The 23,303-nt window shown below is 35.2% G+C and overlaps 1 protein-coding gene across 4 annotated transcripts in view; it reads left to right on the top strand.

Moving 5' to 3' along the window:
- Positions 1-23,303, top strand: part of PHF14 (PHD finger protein 14) — a 200,755-nt gene that overhangs the window by 36,763 nt on the left and 140,689 nt on the right. For all 4 annotated transcript variants that reach the window (XM_024767099.1, XM_024767098.1, XM_024767097.1 and 1 more), the window contains exons 8-13: positions 12,875-13,021; positions 13,823-14,093; positions 14,402-14,508; positions 15,650-15,745; positions 17,597-17,700; positions 20,183-20,314. In XM_024767099.1, the coding sequence (XP_024622867.1) occupies positions 12,875-13,021; positions 13,823-14,093; positions 14,402-14,508; positions 15,650-15,745; positions 17,597-17,700; positions 20,183-20,314 (857 nt within the window). The remainder of the gene's footprint in view (positions 1-12,874; positions 13,022-13,822; positions 14,094-14,401; positions 14,509-15,649; positions 15,746-17,596; positions 17,701-20,182; positions 20,315-23,303) is intronic.

The raw sequence follows: 23,303 nt of genomic DNA, 5'->3' as shown, positions 1-23,303 counted from the left end.
GGAGATTTCTAGAGATTATTTAGCTATCTTCTTTAATGTCCACTATCGAGATATTAAAGAGGTTTGTAAAAATGTAAAACAGTACCACTCTTCTCACTAAATTTTTTTTGTGTGTAAATTATAGTATTTTTCATAAAAATGTTATTTTTGTTAACATGTAATGGCTTTATTGTTATTTTAAAAAATACTCAATTTTAACTTCTAATATGCTATCTATAAATATAACTCACATAAGCTCTTTGGGGTCTTCAAAACATTTTAATACTGTAAGGAGAGAGAGAGCAAGTTTTGTTGATTCTTTAAGCACTTTATATAGGCAGGTAATTGAGTATTCTGTAGTTCTTACTTTATATTTGGGATATATTGTTATGTATATATGTTATGTTCCATCTTTTATTGGGTACATTTTCAGTGTCATGTAAAAATATGTTTTTTATGTTGGGCTTTCATCTTATTCCATATATTTCATAGACAGGAAACAAGTAAAAAAGATAATCTGATGAAGAAAATTTGTTAAGCAAATTTCAAAGGATATATTTTATCAAAGTAGGGATCCTATTGAAATTATATTTTGGGTACATAAATCTGTTTTTGTGTCAGTCTCTGATTCTGATGAGTTGTACTTTAATTGAAGAAGGGTACTAAATGAACACTGAGCATTTTCACAGCTGTTTGGTAGACACAGAGGTACAATTATAAAATAGGGTTGTGTGGATTAGTCATGGCTGTAACTCAAGATGGTGAGCAAAAGTGCAGAGAGACAATACAAGTAAGACTCAAGATCAGATAAATCTCAGTGAACAGCTGGAGAAGCCTGGATTTCTTACTTCTTAATGGCTGTTTTATATAGGCAGTAAAAGAAAGGTTGAAAAAGAGAATAAGTACCTCAGTTTCATCCAATGACATCATACACCTTAGCATATTTTCATGTTTTTTTATAGCCTTCTGACAGTACTTTATCTTACTGGTGAGAATGCATTTGAAGTTTCTATTCTTTTTGATCCACTTTGTGAAAATTCTAGATTATTTAGAATATTTAACCATGTTATGTTACAGCATATTATTATTAAAACTGAACTATAGGGCTTCCCTGGTGGTGCAGTGGTTGAGAGTCCGCCTGCCGATGCAGGGGACACGGGTTCGTGCCCCGGTCCGGGAAGATCCCACATGCCGCGGAGCGGCTGGGCCCGTGAGCCATGGCCGCTGAGCCTGCGCGTCCGGAGCCTGTGTTCCGCAACAGGGAGAGGCCACAAAAGTGAGAGGCCCGTGTAGCGAAAAAAAAAAAAAAAAACCCAAAAAACAAAAAAAACTGAGCTATAGCACAGGCTCAGTTATGACTGAAACTTATATTATTATGGTTCACATCATATAGTTGACTTAAGGTTACTTATATTTCATTTAAACCATATGGTAGTATGGTAGTATGATAAAGTATGATTTTGGTACTATGAACATTGTTATAATTTGTTACCATGTAAAAAATTCTCTTTGAAACATGTAAGATAATTTATCGATTTTTTCCCCACAGCCTTTGATAATGCATTGAAATCATTCATGGATTAAATTTCAAAGGCTCAAATTAGATCTTTAGCTGTTGAACTGATGCCTTAATATTACTAGAAGAACCAGGATGGATAGGAATGGCTCGTGGTGGATCAAAAACTTTTTAAATGAATTCATCAAGAAGTTATGTTACTTAAAGTTAGACATTTTATATCAGATCTTCAGTGATACCTTTATGTGGCTGTTAGGCATTATTTTAAAAATTATTCTGGATGAACTCTATGAGAGTTACTCAGCTCACTTTCTCTCTCACTCCACATCTAATCCATTAGCATATCCTGTCTTCAAAGTATATCTAGTATATGTCCAAATTCTTCTTACCACATTCATTGCTGCTATCCTAGTCTGTCATCTTTTGTCACCTGGATTAATATAACAACCTCCTAACTCTTTCTACCCTTGCCTTGCTAGAGCAGAGGGTGGCAATTTTTTACTACAAAGAGCCAGATGTAAATATGTTAGGCTTTGTGGGCCTATGGCTTGTGTGTAACTATTTAACTTTGCCATTGATTATGAAAACAGCCATAGACAATACATAAACAAATGAACATGGCTGTGTTCAAATAAAACTGTATTTCCAAAAACAGGCAGCACCAGATTTGGCTTTCAGGTCATAGTTTGCCAATCCTTTTCCAGAGAATAGAGGACATTTTCAGTAGCAGCTAGTATTATCCCATTAAAATCTAAGTCAGATCTGGTCACTCCTTTGCTCAAAACCCTTCAGTGGCCTTCTGTCTGATTCAGACTAGAGGCCAGTTTCTCTGCTGATTTATAAGATTCTGTGTGATCTGGCTTCACATTACCTCTCTGACTTCATCATTTCCCCTCATTCAGCCTCATTGGCCTACTTGCTGCTCCTTTAATGAATGGCCAGGTGAGCTCCTACTCTAGGCCTCTGTACTTGTTTCTCTGCATGGGCTGCTCTTCCCTCACGTGGCTCATTCCCTCACTTTTTTCGGGTCCTCATTCCATGTCTACTACTCACTGGTCTAAAGTTACAACCCTCTACCTCCCATGACACTTTCTATTCCCCTTTCCTGCTTTATTCTTCCCTTTTAAAAATACCTAACCACTATCTAATATAGCTCTAGTAGTTTTCTGGTAGTGTCTTTTGGATTTTCTATGTATAACATCATGTCATCTGCAAACAGTGACAGTTTTACTTCTTCTTTTCCAATTTGGATTCTGTTTATTTCTTTTTCTTCTGTGATTGCTGTGGCTAGGACTTCCAAAACCATGTTGAATAAAAGTGCTGAGAGTGGACATCTTATCTTGTTCCTGATCTCAGAGGAAATGCTTTCAGCTTTTCACCATTGAGTATGATGTTAGCTGTGGATTTGTCATATATGGCCTTTATTATGTTGAGGTACATTCCTTCTGTGCCCACTTTCTGAGGAGTTTTTATCATAAATAGACATTGAATTTTGTCAAAAGCCTTTTCTGCATCTATTTAGATGATCATATGGGTTTTTAAAAATAAATTAATTTTATTTGTTATTTATTTTTGGCTGCGTTGGGTCTTTGTTGCTGCGCCTGGGCTTTCTCTAGTTGGCAGTGAGCAGGGTCTGCTCTTCCTTGGTTGCGGTGCACAGGCTTCTCATTGTGGTGGCTTCTCTTGTTGCGGAGCACGGGCTCTAAGTGCGCGGGCTTCAGTAGTTGTAGCATGCAGGCTCAGCAGTTGTGGCTCACGGGCTCTAGAGCACAGGCTCAGTAGTTGTGGCGCACGGGCTTAGTTGCTTCGTGGCATGTGGGATCTTCCCAGACTGGGACTTGAACCTGTGTCCCCTGCATTGGCAGGCAGATTCTTAACCACTGTGCCACCAGGGAAGTCACAATCATATGGTTTTTGTTTTTCAATTTGTTAATGTGGTGTGTCACATTGATTGATTTGCAGATATTGAAAAATCCTTGCATCTTTGGAATGAGTCCCACTTGATCATGGTGTGTGATAATATATATGGTTCTTATTTATCTTGTTTATTGTCTGTCACTTTCATTAGGATATAGATTCATGAGCACAAGGATTTTTTTGTTCATTTTTATTTTTCACTGTATCCTCAGTGCTTAAAATACAAGTTGAGGGGCAATATCTCTTTTGTCATTCAGCTTTTATTTGGTCAGCTGTTTAGCATTTAAGATCTTTTTTAAGATTTTATTTAAAAAAGAATTCTAGGGTAAAATTAGTTTTCAAACCATCATTTTAAGTATAGTACCTTGCATATTTGATTTCCCATTTTTCCTTGTTTTGATTTCCCATTTATCTACGGGCATGGACTGAGAATATTTCCTTGGCACATTTTCTTGTGGTATTGGAATAACTTTATTCATAAACGTGTCTCTTTATCTCTTTGGTTTGCTTAAGTTGATGTTCACTGCTACCCCAGCTCAGTTACCTGTTAAAGCGTGTGTTAGCAAATAGATCACTTTCACTTTGGTACTTCTCTAAGAATCTTATTTAACCTTTATTTGAAGTTTGACTGTAAGAAATATGATTTATTTGGAATATATACAGAATGTCCACTCCTCTAAACATTCTGTGTAAGCCATATTATTAGATGCTTACGTACCTGGACAAAATTATTTTGATTCATACTATTATTCCTTTTGCTGATGTGTGCTTTTTACATTTTTGTTGTTGTTGAAAGCCTTACTGATTTTTTTTCTTTTGTATTAACTGGGAATGTTGATGAGCCTATTTCTCAGCACAGAATTCTTTCTCTCAGTTCTCGACAGTAGGTGTAGCAGTGTGTTTGCTTACTAATTGGTTTGTGATATTGTGAATTATGTAACTGATTGTATTAATAACTTCTTTAATTTTCTGGAAGTTTCACTGCCACATTTGGAGTCTACTACCAATGTGCATGTGGCCTTTAAGATAAATGCTGTGGTGGTTCATCTTCTTGATGTTGTATCTTACCTAGGCTTTTGGCAGCAAGTAATAGAATACTTAACTGCAGTAGCATAAGTAGTTATTAACTATCTCATACGATAGGAGGCATAAACATAAGTACTTCTGGGGCTGTTTCAGCTGCTAAACGATGAAGTCTTATTTTATCCTTCTCTCCCACCGGCATCAACATATTTTTCTTTTTAGTTCCTAACCTTGTTGTCTCATGGTCTCAATATTGCTGGAATAGCTCTTAGCACTGTGTTCTTTCATTATAGAATTCAAAGCCAAAGAGAAGGGAAAGGGTTCTCTTATTATTAGGAATGAAAAATTTTCTCATACGTTCACACCACTAGATTTTCCCATCATGTCATGTATTGAAACAGTCATTATGGCCGTCGTTAGCAATGAGATAAGTTGGGAAGGTGAAACCTGACATTTTTAGTTTCTGTCAAATAAAATGGATTTTACAAGAAAGGAATATGTTGGAAGGGGATGACTGGGGTGGGGGGGCGGTCAGCAACTAACAGTTTGCTACAACTAGCCTAAGAAGTTGGCAGTTTATTTCCATTCACTGTAGCTCATACCTAGACCAAATGAAGAAGTCTTTATATCAGCTATTAAAAGAAGGAAAAGAAGAATCAGGTGTTATGAATTAAAACAAAAAACAAGTAAAAATGTCACCTTTCCCGTTTTTCCCTTCTTTGCTTCAGAGTAGAATTCTAATATTCTGGGCCTTCTTTTCTCTGGGTCTGATCTGTTTTCTGGTCTTTGCCTTTTAATAGTGTCATACCCTCTCCTTCCAGCCTCCCTCATCACAGTGGAATTGGCTTCTCAGTAGTCCTTCCTTTCCAAGCCTTTTTTTTTCTCATGGGGCTTTTTACCCCAGTCAGAGGGGGGGTCAAGTTAATACTGGCTCAATTACTTTGTGTTTTTTAAGGGAATTCAGTTTAATAAATCAGAACATTGTTTAGTCAAGATTATTGTTATTTTTGATTTATGGTACATTTTATGTCAAAAGAGATCACCTGTCTAAACTCCAAACATTAGTATGGCTTTAGCATCTGTTAGTCAAGGAAAGAAAACAACATTCTACATTGAAAAAATAATTCCATAGACTGAATAGTACTGGCTTTATCTTTTATCATCACAGCCCCAAGTTAGTTCTATAATCTTACATAGAGCTTTGAGGGATACTCTGTATGTCTGGGCTTCATCTTATTTTTTCCTACCTCTTTGTCCCCTCATTCCATTATTCACTCTCACCTTCCACACACACACACATACACACACACTCCAGTCCTTGCTTAGTTTTTAAAATTAATAATTAAAACTTAATTAAAATTATCTTATACTTTGCATATTTTAATGAGCCACCTCAAATCCTTTTTGAATAATATAAATGATAAATAATATATAGGATAAAAACACACCAGTCTTGTTTTTAATAAAGAGTTTATATCATTATTTTTGAATTAACTTTATGAGTTTTGTATCAGTGTCTAAATTGAATATCTACCATAAGAGCATATTTTTATCTGTATTGTAAACCACAGTTGAAAATAGTGAATTTGGAATGGTCCAACTAAGTGTAAGGAAATATAAATTGTAATAATAAATGCAGATGGGTAATTCTTAAATATGTGCAGAGCAGAGAATTAGGACTTTCCTAGACTGATATTGGATAAGTTGAGCTTTAGCGGCAGAATAAATTAACATAGGTTTACTCCCTGTGTTTTAACACATATGGTTAAAAAATGAAGAGTAGAATTGGATACTTTAAAGCGTTATATATTCATTAAATTATATATATTTTCGTGCTAGAAAGAAATATGTCAGATTTTAATCAGCTTAACATAAATACCTTTTAATGCTTTTGTGGAATCTGATGCCAAAGGATAATTTTGCTTTCCTGTACAAAGCCTTATTTTTCTGTTAGCTAGATTAGTATTAATTTTTTATATAAAAGGTAAAGGTAAAGATAATATTTTAATGATGGATAAAGAAACTGCTATATATTTTTAAATATAATTTAAATACATAAAAAGACTTAATGTAAATTTAGTTCACCTTGGTTTTAGACAGCCATATTTTGCATACAATGTGTATGAGTGTTTTAAGAATTGATAAAATACTTAAGTCATAAAAGTGGAAAATGAAAAAGTGATAAATGCCAAATGGGAAAAATATAGCTTCAGAAATGAGATCAAGTTGAATACAGATTCTTAGATAGAACCCAAATACAAGATATCAATAAAACTAAGTTGGTTACTTTCAGTTTTTATAGGAAGAAATACTGAAGAGCTATAGACATAGTTTTGTTTATGGTTCAGAAATATATAAAGGACAAAATATGTACATTGTCAAATTAATTTTTCTCTTTTGGTATCTAGACACTAGGCATTTGGGCATTGAATTTGCATTTAAAATTTTCAGCTGTAAAAAGTCTTAGAAATTTCAAGCACTAGAATAAGAAATTAAGAAATCTTGCTCAGATTTATTGTTTTTATTCTTTGGTCTTCATCATCTGGGAGTTTCAGATTTGAGTACAAGACTCTTTAAAAAATAAATTACAGCTGTATGTTAAACAATTTAGTCATATAATGTCTGCAAAGGCACTGCAGCTGAGGGCTGACAGAATTATAGCTCAGCAAGTATTTGTGGAACATGACCATAAGGAGTAAGTCCTTATTGAATTCATGTTCTGAAACTCAGTTGTGTTAAGGGGGTGACCTAAACTTTGTTTAGCAAACAGTGAGATTTATATTCAAACAAAGCTTCATAGTACTCTGTGAAATCAGTCAATCATGGTTGAGGGCATGTGCATATGTGCAAGACACTAAACTCTAGGTATGGGGTGGAGGAGTTTGTCAGGGAGCATAAAAATAGCTTTAAGTTACAGTATCAACCTAGGTGGGGATAGATAGTAAACACAATAAAATGTTCAACAGTCTTTCAAGATGGCAGGAAAAGATGTCACAGGTGCCTAGTATGGACAAGAAGTGGTGTAAGTACAGAAAGAAGGTTCCCTGGAAGAATCAGAAACTTCAGCTGGACCTTCCTGACCTATCTGTCTCTTACCTTTGAACTATCTAAGGATTACAAATTAATGTTTTTACTGTCATTCATTCAGTATATTTATTCAACAGATATATTGACCTACTGTATATTAGGCATTGCTATGGACCAGGGGTCCCCAACCCCCAGGCTGTAGACCAGTACTAGTCCGTGGCCTGTTAGGACCCGGGCTGCACAGCAGGAGGTGAGCAGCGAGCGAGCAAAGCTTCATCTGCTGCTCCCCATCGCTTGTATTACCACCTGAGCCGTCACACCCCTCACCCCACTCCACCCCACCCCACCCCCGGTCTGTGGAAAAATTGTCTTCCATGAAACCGGACCCTGGTGCCAAAAGGTTGGGGACTGCTGCTATAGACCCTGTAGAGATAACAGTGAACAAAACAAACTGTGCTCTTAAGGTAGCTTACATTTTAGTGGCAGGTGGGCTCTCCTCTGACAGAGAGTGAAAAAGTTAGCAAAAAAAAATATTGTGATAAGTATTGTGGAGAAATATAAAGCAGGATAAAGTATTTAGGGAGTAAGGGAGGTAGGGCAATGCTGCTTTATATGGGGAGATCAGAGAAGGACTCTCTAATAAGGTGACATTTTATGGAAATATGTAAGGAAAATTGTAGGGAGCATATGTTTATTTGAGAGGAGAGCATTACAGGCAGGGGGAACAGAAATACAGAGGCTCTGAGGTAGGAACATGCTTGGTTTGAGGACCAAGAAGAAGACTGGTACGGCTGGTACAGAGTTAGGGGCTAGGGTTTGGTAAGAGGAGAGGAGGAGGTCATAGAGGTAGCAGGGAGCTACTTCATGTAGGGCCTGGAAAGATATGGGAATGACTTTGGATTTACACTCTGAGTGGGGTGGAAGGCCATAAGAGTTGCATAGAGTACATATGAACTAACTGATGTTTAAAAGGACTTCCCTGATAACTGTTTTGAGTACAGGCAGTAGGGAGGCAAGGGTGAAAGCAGGGAGACCAGTTAGAACTTTTACTGTAACAGGTTTTAGGATGGAGGTAATGAGAAATGAGAAATTTTATAGGTATTTGCTGAAGGATTGTGGAATGTAACAGAAAGAGAGGGTAAAAAGGGTGACTTCTTTCTGGCCTGATTTTCTAGCAGAATGGAGTTGTGGTTTACTGAGGTGGAGAAGACTGAAGGAAGAGCAGATCTGTTGCAGGAGAAAAGGAAACTGAGGACAGTTTTGGACATGTTGAGTTCAAAATGCCTATTAGACACGTAAGTGGAGAGATCAGGTAGGTTGTTGGCTATCAGAGTCTGAAGTTTAGGGAAGCAGTCAAGGCTACAGATATAAATTTGGGAGCTGTCAGGGTATAGATAGTATTTATGGTGAGATGACTAGATGAAATTATCTAGGTTATAAGAGTAGAAGGAGATGGGAAGAGGTCTGATGACAGTCATAGGGCTACCTCAGCATTCAACAGCATTCAAATTTGGGAAAATAAGGAATCTACCAAGGAGACTGAGGAGGAGTGATCAGTGAGGTAAAGAAAAGAACTAAGAGAGGTATTTCAAAGAAGTGTTTCAAAGAGGGAATGAGCAAATTGTGTCAAAGGAGTAAGATTAAGATTGAGAAATGACCATTGGAATTGGCAAAATGAGGGTCATTTTTCACTTGACAGGAGCTATTGGAGTGGTTGGGAGTAGTCAATGAAAACTTAGGAATGGAATAGAATTGAAGATAGCTAATATGGACAGGTCTTTAGATTTTTCCTATTAAGAGGAGCTTAGAAGTGGAACAACATGTGGGAGCCCAAGGAAGGTCTTTTAAGTATTTTTAAAGGATATTACAGTATGTTTAGCATGCCAGTGGAGAGAAAAAAATGTGTAAGAGAGATAGAATTGCTGTAGGGAAGACGGGGTGGGATATTATCGCAACTGAAGGTTAACCTTAGAGAGGAACATTGGGCAGTTTATCCATAGTAACAGGAGATTAGTCAGAGGATATGTGTAGACATGCAGATAGGTTGAGGTATGTGGTGATTGGAGGTTGTGGAAGTTTTTGTTTTGTTGCTTTTCTCCTCTCTTTGAAACCCTCTCCAGTGAAATAAATAAGGTCATCATCTGCAAGTTAGGAATAGGGAGGAGATATTGAAGGTTTGACCGAGAGATAAAGCTATTCAATAATTATCTACAAAAATGGAATACAAATTAATTTGAGAATGTGTTCAGCTGCTCAGGTACAGGTACAAAATAGGGGAAGAGTTGGTGCCTTAGGTTTTGTCAAGCGAAGCTAGTTGAGGAAGAGAGGAACAAGCGAATCGATGCGCCATGCAACGAAGTAATTAACTGATGGACCATGAAATAATCAGGTAAAGAGGGCAATCATGTGCATGGGCTCTCGGACAGTCAGAAGAGAGAAAGTCCATACATTGGAGACCTGAAAGGTGTTAAAAACTTGTTTGAGCCTTAGAGAGAGTGATCAGGAAAGATAAAAGATGATGCTCAGAGGGCTTCCCTGGTGGCGCACTGGTTGAGAGTCCGCTTGCTGATGCAGGGGATGCGGGTTCGTGCCCCGGTCCGGTATCCCCCCTCCCTCCCACCCCCATCATTACTTTTGTCTTATAATCTTCCAGCGTCTTTTAGGCCCCTTTGCACATTTACATTTACTGGTACTTTTTCTCAAGGCATTCACGTTTAAAACTCTTTGCCTTAGACCTACTGAATCACAATCTCCAGAGTTGGGCTTTTGTCATTTCTGTTTGGAAACATCCATAAGTAAATCTGATGACAGATAGTGGTTGAAAAAGATCTTAACTTTCTAGCAGTGGATCTTGGGTCAGCAACTTAACCTCTCTTGTTTTCAGTTTTCTATCCATATAATTGATATTAAAATAATAGAACCCACCTCATGTGGTAGTGTTATAGAGGATAAATGAGATAGTATGAAAAAAGGCACCTGTGCCTGGTACATGGTAGATATTCAGAAAAATGTTTTTCCGTTTCTATTTTCCATTGGGGAGTAGGATCTTGAAAGTTTCTCTAGGCAAGTTAAAGGGATATTCCAAGTCAACCAATGCCTTAATTAGGACACTATTTTGAATGGTTGAACAAAAGCAAATAGCCAGTGACTTAAACAAAGAAGTTGTTGAATTCTTTCTACATTCCAGACTGATTTGATATTGGGGGAGTTTGGTTCCAGGGACCAGGTGCCTTCCTACTTGTTGCTTCATCTTCCCTTAGTCTGTCACACTTTCTTACATGGTCAGAGATGGTTTATCACACCTTGACTGGGTTCCACCCCATTGGAAGGAAGGAAGGAAAGGTTAAGAGTAGGCAATTTCCTTTCAAAGGTATGGTTAGGAAATTTCACAAACCTCATTGGCTGGAACTTATCACATGCCCATATCCAGATGCTGAGAGTCTGGAGCAGAGATTTTCTAGCAAGGTCGTCAAATACCCAGTAGAAACTCAGAAGATTCTAGTACTAAGGAGAAGAAGGAGAGGATAGATATCAGAAGACAGTGGTTTCTGTCACAGTTAATATTTGCTTGGTATATCTATTCCACTGTCTAAACAAGGTTAATCCCTTAGTCATTTTAGCCTTAGACTTAGGGTTTATTGTCCCCCAATCCCAAATAATGAAAACAAAAAAAAAAATTACTTGGGCTACCTAGTCCCCTTCAGATACCTTTTTGACCAGAGATGACTGGTCTTTTTAGCGAGTCAGAGTCTAGGTCCTAATGCTTCACTCATCTATACAAGCATGAATCCTATCTCTGATAAGTCAATTTCAACCATACCTACTACTTTGAAACAGTAGAATAGTTCTCCAGATCATTTTGACTATGCTTCAATATGTTCTTTATTTCCATTAGCCTATTCTGTGACCAGGATGTAGAGTATGTTGTGAGAAAGCTACTGTGTGTGTGTGTGTGTGTGTGTGTGTGTGTGCGTTTTAATGCAATCTCCTGCCCATGTTTTTGTATTGTGTACCTATATGAAGTAGTTATTATTAAATCTGTTTTACTAATGAGTTAACAGAGACCCAGAGATGTTTCACAACTTGTTTGAAGCCACAAAAATCAGTAAATGGTGGAGCCAGGATTTATCTCCAGGTTTTTATATTTCCAAATTCTGTGATCACAGTGTTCACAGTGCCATATTGTGACATCTTTGGATATCACACTACAGAACTGCATCATATACTTTTTTTTTTTAATGTCGAGGACACTTTAGTTTTATTATTACGATGATTTCTCTTTTTGTACTTTCTCATTTGTTTCTTCTTTTCTTAGTGTCATCATTTCTCTTTGGGCTGTAAAACCCTACCTTACTAAGAGACCCTTTAACATAACTTAGATAAAAACCTATATGGATAGCTTATCTTTATTATTCTCTTTGGGACAGACCTAAAGAATGAACTGCCTGTTACTTTGCTGGCAATCACATTGCACATTACTTTTTTTGACTACATATTTACAATTTATTTCTATTTTTGATAGTAGATTTCTTTTATTTTTGGTACCCTACTATTTATGAATAAAAAATGTACCCATTAAGGTAGTATCATGAAATATGACTGTGAGAGAGCTGTGTTTCCATCTGAGATTTTAGGGTTTCATGAAGAGTTAAAGGGACTATCTAAAGTGTTTTATTGACAGGGCCTGGCCTTCTTTTTTTTTTTTTTTTTTTTTTGGTACGCTGGCCCCTCACTGTTGTGGCCTCTCCTGTTGCGGAGCACAGGCTCCAGACGCGCAGGCTTAGCGGCCATGGCTCACGGGCCCAGCCCCTCTGCGGCATGTGGGATCTTCCCGGACTGGGGCACAAACCCGTGTCCCCTGCATCGGCAGGTGGACTCTCAACCACTGTGCCACCAGGGAAGCCCCAGGCCTGGCCCTCTTAATCCATTTTTGTCCCAGGTGGAATCTGCCTGTGCATTTTTAGTCAATTAGAAGTACCCTACTTACCTGTGTTGGCTAGTACTGTATTTTCTAGATATACTGTTGTTTTATAATATTAATCTATGTATGCATAACTTTAATATTTAATGATGATTTCTACCTAAGATTATTGAAATCTTATTTGTTTTAAACCGTGATTATTTTTTTAGGTAACAAATATATCTAAATGGTAATACCTAAGATTTGATTTCAGTATTTTTAAATCCACAAGGCCCTTTAAAAAAAATTGCTAATTTGAACTTGATATATAGGATTAAGTTTCTAAAGCAGCAATTTTTATCATTATATATAAAAATTACTTTTGTAATTTATTTTAGGAATAACCAACACTGTGGGCTATTCTTCTAAAAGGAAATATTATCTATTACTGATTTTTTAATGACCCTTTGAAGTAAAAATGTTTACTTTTTCTCCCCTGTTTTTTGATATAGGATATAGCAGATCCATTTTTTGCTTATTGTAAGCAACATGCAGATAGGTTAGACAGAAAGTGGAAGAGAAAAAACTACTTGGCTCTACAATCCTATTGTAAAATGTCTTTACAAGAGAGAGAGAAGCAACTATCACCAGAAGCACAGGTATGGATGGGATTCAATCCAAAACTCATGTTTTTTTCTTTCAAGGTTATAGATTTCAGGGAATTCCCTGGAGGTCCAGTGGTTAGGACTCTACACTCTCACTGCTGAGGGCCTGGGTTTGATCCCTGGTCAGGGAACTAAGATCCCACAAGCCACACAGCATGGCCAAAAAAAAAAAAAAAATCAAGGTTATAAATTCCAGATCTCATGTGTGTTTGCCAATGACATGTGAAGTATAATTGTGAAATTTGGTTAGTTACCTAGGAAGTGGATTGTCATTAAGATAAATGGTGAGTGTAGTTTGTGGTTGAATATATTACTCGTCACCTAGTCAACAAAGCAGTCATTTGTAAAGCATGCTTCCAGTACATTAAAGAATATGGCTTAGAGGAAATTATTCTATCAGTGCAATATGTTGACCACATCTTTTTTCAGTCTGTTCTAATGTTCTTTTATGCAAAGAATTTGATTAGTTTGCCCATCATATAAAATGTATTTTTGTGTAAATTAAGTACATTTATGGAGACTAGTGCAAGGCTGGTTGAGAAGAGAAACTTCAGCTTAATCATATTAGTTTTTGACAATTCTGATCATAGACTAGGACAGTTGTTACTAGGGGTAAACCTGGCTTATTATAGCCTAAGAATTATACAGTATACCTTAAGGACTGTGGATAGATATAATTTGCCTTGATATGTGAAATTCTGGTTATCTTTACTTTTTCTAAATGTGGAAGTAAAAATCATAAGGAGTATGTTCCATTTTAGTATCTTTTAAAATTTGTATACATTTCTTTTATAGGCAAGGATCAATGCTCGGCTTCAGCAATATCGTGCCAAAGCAGAACTAGCTCGATCCACCAGACCCCAGGCCTGGGTTCCAAGGGAAAAATTGCCGAGACCACTCACTAGCAGTGCTTCGGCCATTCGTAAACTTATGCGGAAAGCAGAACTGATGGGGATCAGTACAGATATCTTCCCAGTGGACAATTCAGATACTAGTTCTAGTGTGGATGGAAGGAGAAAACATAAGCAACCTGCTCTCACTGCTGATTTTGTGAATTATTATTTTGGTCAGTATAGACACTGATTCATGCACGTTTTCATTGATGACAATTTGCCGATGGAGATTTCGATATGCTGTCAATTTTTAGAAATTTACTAGCAATGTTACATATATCAAGTAAAAGCATGTTTATTTTCCTAATAAGTTGTGGGTTGCTGTAAAATGCTAAGCTAATTTGTGAATAGAGTTAAAAGTGTTTTGAATGATGTAGATTTATCCATGTGATCATCCCTATGGCTAGCTTCTTCCTTTGTGTAATTTGTGTATCAGCTTTTATTTTCTACTAAAGTAAAATTGGATATTTAATTTAAATAGAGAGAAATATGCGCATGATTCAAATTCAAGAAAATATGGCTGAACAAAAGAATATAAAGGATAAATTAGAGAATGAACAAGAAAAGCTTCATGTGGAATATAATAAGGTAAGTTGGCTATAAAACAAACAACATATTACATCTTATTGATGATTTCTTCTGTGATTTTATAATGTTTTTATTTATGTTTTATTTTGAAATTCCTCTGGAGTTCTTACAGCTTGCCTACAATTCCGACCCCTCATTATTTTCATTACCATCATTAACACTTACTGAGTACTTTCTATGTGCCAGGCACAATTTTGAGCACTTTTACTTATATTAACTCATTTAATTCTGATTTCAGCTTTATAATATGGCTTAGGATTACTGCTCCCATTTTCAGAGGAGTAAACTGAGTCCTAAACAGGGGAAGTAATTTGCCCAGGCTCACATAGGTAGTCAAGTCATAGAGTTGGGCTTTGAAGCCCAGCAGTTTGACTCCATTCCTTATTCCTAACCACTGTACTATGGAACTTCTCTTTCTGAGTTGTAGAAAACTTTAAAACTTATTTTGAAATTACTGTTTTTTTCTTGAATTGTTTTGTTACTTTTGATTTAAAAAAAAAACCTCCTAATTTAAATTTCCCTTCTACCCCTTCATTCTAAAGATGAGGAAGGTCAAAAAGAAATATATAAAAGCAAGTTGTGACTAACTTTTAGGTAATAAGTAACATGAGCATATAAAACCAGGATTGACTTACCGATAAATAATATTTTAAGTGATAAAAATGTTTGTAGGAAGTAAATGTCCAATAATCAACCACACTGTATTGAAAAGAGTGCTGGGATTCAATTCAAAAGACCTAAGGATTCTTGCTAGTCTTATGATTTTAGCTAAGTTACAAAAACCTTGTGATCCTTAGTTTTCTCATTGGGAAAATGGTAGGAGTGCGTCTTGATAGACTCATAGGATTAATTAGCAGAACGTTTCTGAAATTATATAGTAAGCTATAATAGAATATATAAATGTAGGCATCATTATTATCATTAGTAAAAATGGTAACATAAAACAAAATGTTTACATTTTGTTGGTGCTGCTTAGATAATTGGAGACCCTCACTTTTCAGTGTATTGTACTTGAATGTGTTAAAAATATATGGACTATAAATATAGATATTTTGGGACATTTATTAATAAATTATTTACATTTTCACATATTTTACTGTATATTTTAATAGTTTACTAATTTGAATTATTTACATTGTAGCTGTGTGAATCTTTAGAAGAGCTACAAAACCTGAATGGAAAACTTCGAAGTGAAGGACAAGGAATATGGGCCTTACTAGGCAGAATCACAGGGCAGGTTAGTTTCTTTCCAATTGCTATCTCTTTCTCTTCTTGCTCTCTATATGATTTCAAAGATCAGAACTATAATACAACTGTCTCTTCACTAACTAAAGAATTCTGTTTAATCAGGGTCAACTAATCCTCTGGGATAATGATTCCTGCCTGCAGTACATCTAGAGCTTTGGAAGCTGCCTCCTGAGAACTTGTAGCTTAATTTGGTTGTTTTAACAGCTATCTTGTTTGCAGATTTTTTTATTTGCTCTAACTGATTGACCTGTCGTTTGTGATGAAGCTAAGATTTGAAGCATGAGTTACTTCTACCATATTCTTCTCCCTCTAATGTAGCGGTTTTAGATTCCTTGCCACATTTCTTCTGTCCTGTTCTTGTGCTATAATTAGTTCTTTTTAAAAAAATTTTTTTTGGACCGGGGGTGTGTGTAAAATTTAAACAGAAAACTGGAGAGATTTATTTTCATGTTGATTTGATTTTGAACTGCGTAAGAAATGGTTTTTGAAACTGTAATGTTAAAGTGTAGTTTTTCTCCTTCAGTAGCTATTATTGTAGTTAAGAAAAAAATTAACTTTATCCTTGAACATATTTAGCCTTTTATAGTTCTTGGTATTGAAAAGAAGAATCATTGCCAGTGGATTTCTTTGAATGCTTTTTTTTGATACTGTGTATATAATTCTTAAATTAAGAATTCATTTGAATAATTTCAGTTATTTTTTTAAGGATGATGAAGACTCATTGTGGTCCTTCCATTATGAAAATAGTTTTGTTTGTGAAGGAAGGTTTTCAAAGAACAGATACTTTTCATTGTACTTGTTTTAAAGGTTTACAAAGAGTCAAATTCATTAAACAATTTGTGTAGACATATTATTTTAGAAGGTAACGCATACTGATATGTATTGTGCCATGCTGGCTTTGAAGATGCTGCTTTTGTGAACAAGGTGTATATGGCTTATATTATAATGAATAACATAATATAAAAGGTGAGAATGAAGTTGCGTATGGAGAATTGACCTTTGTTTCTATTGATAGGTTGTTGATGAATTTTTGGAAGATTATGGTGTTTTATATTTTATATTTAGATAAGTTAATATTGAATGCAAGCCTATTATTTATTTGGCAAGCTAGCATTATCTTTTGGCTTGGTTTGCAAGTTTGTCTCATAAGAATTTCCTGTTTAGTATAGAACATTATCTACTATAAAAGAGCATTTTCATTTATTAAATCACTTGTAACAGAAGCGCATACATTTCCTTGTGCAAATGTAAAATACACAGCAGAAGTAGAATTCATTTGTACCACTTGCAGGACACTTTTTTCCAGTTGGTTAAACAGATGCCAGCCCACCGGGCCACTGAGAAGTGACTTTGATAGATGGTTGCTGTCTGGGAAGCCAGCATACTACTGATTAGTAGAAACCCAAAGAGAATCTACTTCACTTTGTGGAGAGTTTGGTCCAATAAGATAATTTTTCTAATTAACCTTTGGAGCACCAGTGTAGCTGGGTTGTTGAGGAAAATAAACGGCCTCAATATTCTTTTTGTCAAGTGTACTTTTTTTTCTTTTAAGTTCTTAAATTCTTGTCCTTGTCTTTCATTTTTAAAGCTAAAGTAGAAGTTTAATTTTCATAATGTTTTAGTGGTCCACTGAAAATCGATGAAAGTATGTTATTATAGGCTTCTAACGGCAATGACTGAAACAAAAACTCATTTTAGTCCTTTTTGCCAATGTAAACGCTTGTAAAAGATTTCCCCCTCACAATCCTAGCATATTAGTTGACTTGAGCAGTGCATAGAGGAAAGTTGCTTTATATTTTTTCTTTAAAACAAAATAAACTGCATTTGTTCAAATCAATAGAAGTTGAACATACCGGCAATTTTGCGAGCACCCAAGGAGAGAAAACCAAGTAAAAAAGAAGGAGGCACACAAAAGACATCTACTCTTCCTGCAGTACTTTATAGGCAAGTAATGAAATTATGATAGATTAATATTGTGTATTTTTTTCATTTTTAAAAATATTATTTATTTTTGGCTGCATTGGGTCTCGGCTACTGTGCTTGGGCCTCTCATTGCGGTGGCCTCTTTTGTTGAGGAGCACGGGCTCTAGGTGTGTGTGCTTCAGTAGTTGTGGCACACAGGCTCAGTAGTTGTGGCTTGCGGGCTCTAGAGCTCAGGCTCAGTAGTTGTGGTACACAAGCCTAGCTGCTCCGCGGCATGTGGGGTCCTCCCTGACTAGGGCTTGAACCCATGTGCCCTGCATTGGCAGGCGGGTTCTTAACCACTGTGCCACCAGGGAAGCCCTTGTGTATTTTTAAACTAATACTTTTTAGTAACAAGATGCTTCAGATATTTGTGAATGAATTACATTTATATTGGAATTTAAGTCAAATGCATTTGAAGTTCATTTTATTAAAACCATCAAAGATGTTTTCCAGATTGAATGATGATAGAAGAGATTTTGCTCCTCTTTTAATGACAAGCTAAATCACTTTTTGTATCCTTTAAGTAACTGGTGCTATGTGTGCATATGCTCCATGGAAATGAACTGTCCTCTTTGGGGAATTGGAAAGTGACTTTAAATAATGTAGATGATTATTTTCTTAAATAGTTAAAATGATATATTAGATAAATGGGCATTTATATTTTATTTTACTAGAATGAGTTTTAGAGGTTTACATGTGTTTTTAGGTAGTGATGGGTACTATAATATAGCTTGAATTACTGCCTTTGCACAGTGGTGGATAATGAAGATAAGTTTTAGATTTGAATCTGTCTACATTTTTTTCTCTCTTGGCTCAGTTGTAATAATTTCATTCTCCCAAATATTTTTGTTCTTGGCTCAGTATTTTACAGTATTCACCATTATAGCAATTTTACATAGTTATTAAGACTTCTTTCCATACTTCAGTAGGTTTGGATCTCACTATTTTTTCCATGTAACTGATGATATTGAGAAAAGTCTTGAAGATGCTAGTATATGTTTGTGTGTGTGTATACATACACAAATCTATTCACATACACAAGTATATGCTTATGTAAATTTATAAATATTCTCCCCACAACTTCTTCCTTTCTCAGAAATAGCAGCAGTAGCAACAATATCAATCTCTATAATTACTTTCTCTTCTTGATTGGAGGCTCTCTTCATGGGTAATAGCAGATAACTTCCTTGAACTGTGGAAGCCCACTAGTGTTTTAGTGTACTTTATGAAGACTAGCACATTCTCAGTCTAGCTTTTCCAAATAAAATTGGTTCATTTGGAACCGTCAGGCATATCACTTATGCTCCTGACTTTTTATCACTACAGTTCATTTTTATTTCAGGATATACTTTAAGTAATTTTCCGTTTTTACTCTGAGCAACTTTGAGACCCAGTACTGGTCGTTGTTGTCATTGTTGTATATGTGTGTATGTGATCTTTTTTTCTAGGATTATTTAAAAATTCAAACATCATTGCTGTTTCTGTATATATATGGCTCTTTTAGGTTCTCAACAACTTTTTCCTCAACCTTCACATTCTTAATATAAATATACCCTAGATTTTTAGGTCATAGTGTTTGTGCTCTCAGGAGTAGTTAACTTGTCCTTCTGCCCAAGAAAAGTTGGATTTCTTAAGAACAAACAAAAATGTAAAATAACAGTAACAGGGACTTTCCTGGTGGTCCAGTGGTTAAGACTTCGCCTTCCAACACAGGGGGTGCGGGTTCGATCCCTTGTCGGGGAGCTAAGATCCTACATATCTCGTGGCCAAAAAACCAAAACATAAAAAAAAAAAAAAAACAACCTGGAAGCAATATTGTAACAAATTCAATAAAGACTTTAAAAACGGTCCATATAGTAAACAAATAATGTAACATAACAGTAACAACAATAGTGAAACTTCCCATTGTTTATAATAAATAATCAATTGGTATATTTTTAAGACTCAAAGTCTGATTTTGTAAAGAGACTTATATATGTAGCTTATTTACATGTTGAAGGTTCTTTGAAAGATTTATAATTAATGGTAGAAAATAAACTGAATTTTGTTTGTAAAGTAACTGCTTTTGTAGTTTTAGAGACGTAGAAAATTGAAAGCTTTTTTTGTTTAATAATTTGTTTCTAGAAAAAAATTGGTCTAATGTTAAATGGGTTTTAAAGTGATAATTAAAATTAAGATAAAGACAACGTTAACATAATTATCTAACATATGCTCTTCTCTGAAAAGTATGACACCAGCAATATTTAAATTTATACTAGATCCAGGCTATTTTTCTACATTCTCAAAAGTATATAGAACTAATAATTATTGACATTATAAAAAGACATGTTATGAAAAAATATTTGATTTCAATAAAAGAAAAAATACTGTGAAATTTTGAAATTTTAAAAATATGCTGTAAGTTAACTGTTCACTATGATGATAATTATTCTAATCCTTTATTTGCTGCCTTTATTCAAAGTTGTGGAATTTGTAAGAAGAACCATGATCAGCATCTTCTTTTATTGTGTGATACCTGTAAACTCCATTACCATCTTGGATGTCTGGACCCTCCTCTTACAAGGATGCCAAGAAAGACCAAAAACAGTTATTGGTAAGTAAAATGGAGAGGATTTAGATGTTAGAATTGCTTTGCTCTTAGTTTCAGCAGTGTAAATGTTATATCATATTGCTTCATATAAAGTTTTCAGTAAGTTTTTAATTGATATTTTTATAATTTTTTCCAATTTTATTGAGATATAATTGACAGTTAAAAATTGTGTAGTTTTAAAAATAAACAAATGGGACCTAGTGAAACTTAAAAGCTTTTGCACAGCAAAGGAAACCATAAACAAGATGAAAAGAGACAACCCTCAGAATGGGAGAAAACATTTGCAAATGAATCAACTGACAAAGGATTAATCTCCAAAATATACAAGCAGCTCATGCAGCAAAATATCAAAAAAACAAACAACCCAATCCAAAAATGGGCAGAAGACCTAAAAAGACATTTCTCCAAAGAAGATATACAGATTGCCAACGAACACATGAAAGAATGCTCAACATCATTAATCATTAGAGAAACGCAAATCAAAACTGCAATGTGATATCATCTTACACCGGTCAGAATGGCCATCATCAAAAAGTCTAGAAACAGTAAATGCTGGAGAGGGTGTGGAGAAAAGGGAAGCCTCTTGCCCTGTTGGTGGGAATGTAAATTGATACAGCCACTATGGAGAACAGTATGGAGGTTCCTTAAAAAACTAAAAATAGAGCTACCATATGATCCAGCAATCCCACTACTGGGCATATACCCTGAGAAAACCATAATTCAAAAAGTCATGTACCACAATGTTCATTGCAGCTCTATTTACAATAGACAGGACATGGAAGCAACCTAAGTGTCCATCAACAGATGAATGGATAAAGAAGATGTGGCACATATATACAATGGAATATTACTCAGCCATAAAAAGAAACGAAATTGAGTTATTTGTAGTGAGGTGGATGGACATAGAGTCTGTCATACAGAGTGAAGTAAGTCAGAAAGAGGAAAACAAATACCGTATGCTAACACATATATATGGAATCTAAAAAAAAAAAATGGTTATGAAGAACCTAGGGGCAGAACAGGAATAAAGACACAGACCTACTAGAGAATGGACTTGAGGATATGGGGAAGAGGAAGGGTAAGCTGTGACTAAGTGAGAGAGTGGCATGGACAGATATACACTACCAAACGTAAAACATAGCTAGTGGGAAGCAGCCGCATAGCACAGGGAGATCAGCTCGGTGCTCTGTGACCACCTAGAGGGGTGGGATAGGGAGGGTGGGAGGGAGGGAGACGAAGAGGGAAGAGATATGGGAACATATGTATAACTGATTCACTTTGTTATAAAGCAGAAACTAACACACCATTGTAAAGCAATTATACTCCAATAAAGATGTTAAAAAAAATTGTAGTTTTACGTTTTACAACCTAATGATTTGATATATATATGTATACATTATGAAGTAATCACCACAATCAAGCTAATTAGCATAGTCATCACCTCACATAGTTACCATTTTTTTGTGGTGAGAACATTTCAGACATAAATATTTATTATAGCATTATATGAATAAAGATGTAGCAGTTTTTTGATAAATGAATTTTACGTTAATTGAGGCTATTTTGGTATCTTAGCAATGGTTTCTTAAAACATGAATTCTGTTTATAATTCTCTTGCTTTATTATACATTTTTTTAAATGCTTTAATTTTGTTTTGAAATTGAATGAATTTATCAAGAATTTGCCTCCATATTCATGCTTTTATTTGTAATTTAGTATTTTATTTCTAAATTAGTGTCACTGAAGGCTTTACTTCTGGTACTTGTCATTTATGCTAGTTGTATATTTAAGTTCAGCCATTTTTTGCAAATCTAGAAACATTTGACATATGTTTCTGAATTATTTTTTCATTAACTTAGGCGTGTTGAATCACTACAGATGTTTGATAAAAGTTTATGATATTTATAAGTTTTATGCTTAATTTTAGTCCAAGCAAGAGACAGATGTTCAAATTCTAATAGATTGATTCCATACAGGAAGAATATAGGCCACGGAAAGCTTAGGAATGAACATGACTATTCTTTTTATACAAACTTTATACAAATTCTAGTTTTGGAAAAGACTGGACCCCAGCTTTTTAAATGGTAATCTATACAAAAAGGTGTGTATTCTTCAAACACATTAAAGCAAGTTTTCTGACCTCATTGTTTTATTTCATAAACCTACCTCTATTCATTTTATTGAGAAGCTCACATTCTTTCACCATTTTCACATGATTGCTTTTTCATAGTGTTCTTTTATCAGTTTGTCTTGAGCCAGTCATACTGATCAACTGTTTTTCTAATATAGTGGAATGTATTACATTTGATACTGTGTGATTTTGAAACCAGAATTTAAGAGAAACTTGCTGTCACTTATTAGAATGCCTGCGGTGTTAATAAACATCCTATGTGGGTTTCTAAATTGAAAGCCAGTTTGGTAGTCTCCAGGGCCAGGAAGCTTTGTCATGATCTTGGAAGTGTAGATATGCATTTCTCTTCTTAAATGAGGTTATTAATTTGTCTAATCCCACTGTGCTTGCAGAGCTTTGTTTTCCAGTGTGTAAGAGTTTCTGGAAGAATATCAGATGAAAGTGCATAGCCTGGGATGTTTTAGTGAAAGCTCCCCCCAGAGAACCTAAATTACTTAGGGTTCTATGCATTAGTTGCAATGTTTTAAAGTAAACGTAGAAGCTAATATTGCAGCAAAGTGAAGTCTTCACTATCTTGTAGCTTCTAGTGATCAAATTTCCTTTGGCCTCTAAAGTCAACTTAGCTTTGTTTAGCAATTAATTGGATATATTACTTTTGGAGTAATTTTTGGAGAATATTTTTTTCTTCAGTGCTCTCAAATGTGGGAGGCAGTTTTTACTTTTTGCTTTTTAACATTTCCAGTTTATTTTTGAAATTATATTAAAGATGATAAATACTAAAAAAAACTTCACCTCCTACATACTTTACCATTAACTATGCTTTTTAGTTTATTTAAATCTTATATATATATGTTAGAAAAA

The sequence above is a fragment of the Neophocaena asiaeorientalis genome, unplaced genomic scaffold (genome assembly GCF_003031525.2).
Source record: "Neophocaena asiaeorientalis asiaeorientalis breed wild unplaced genomic scaffold, Neophocaena_asiaeorientalis_V1.1 scaffold70, whole genome shotgun sequence".
NCBI lineage: Eukaryota > Metazoa > Chordata > Mammalia > Artiodactyla > Phocoenidae > Neophocaena > Neophocaena asiaeorientalis.
The sequence above is the reverse complement of the archived record's forward strand: the minus strand, read 5'-3'. Positions and strand labels throughout refer to the sequence as shown.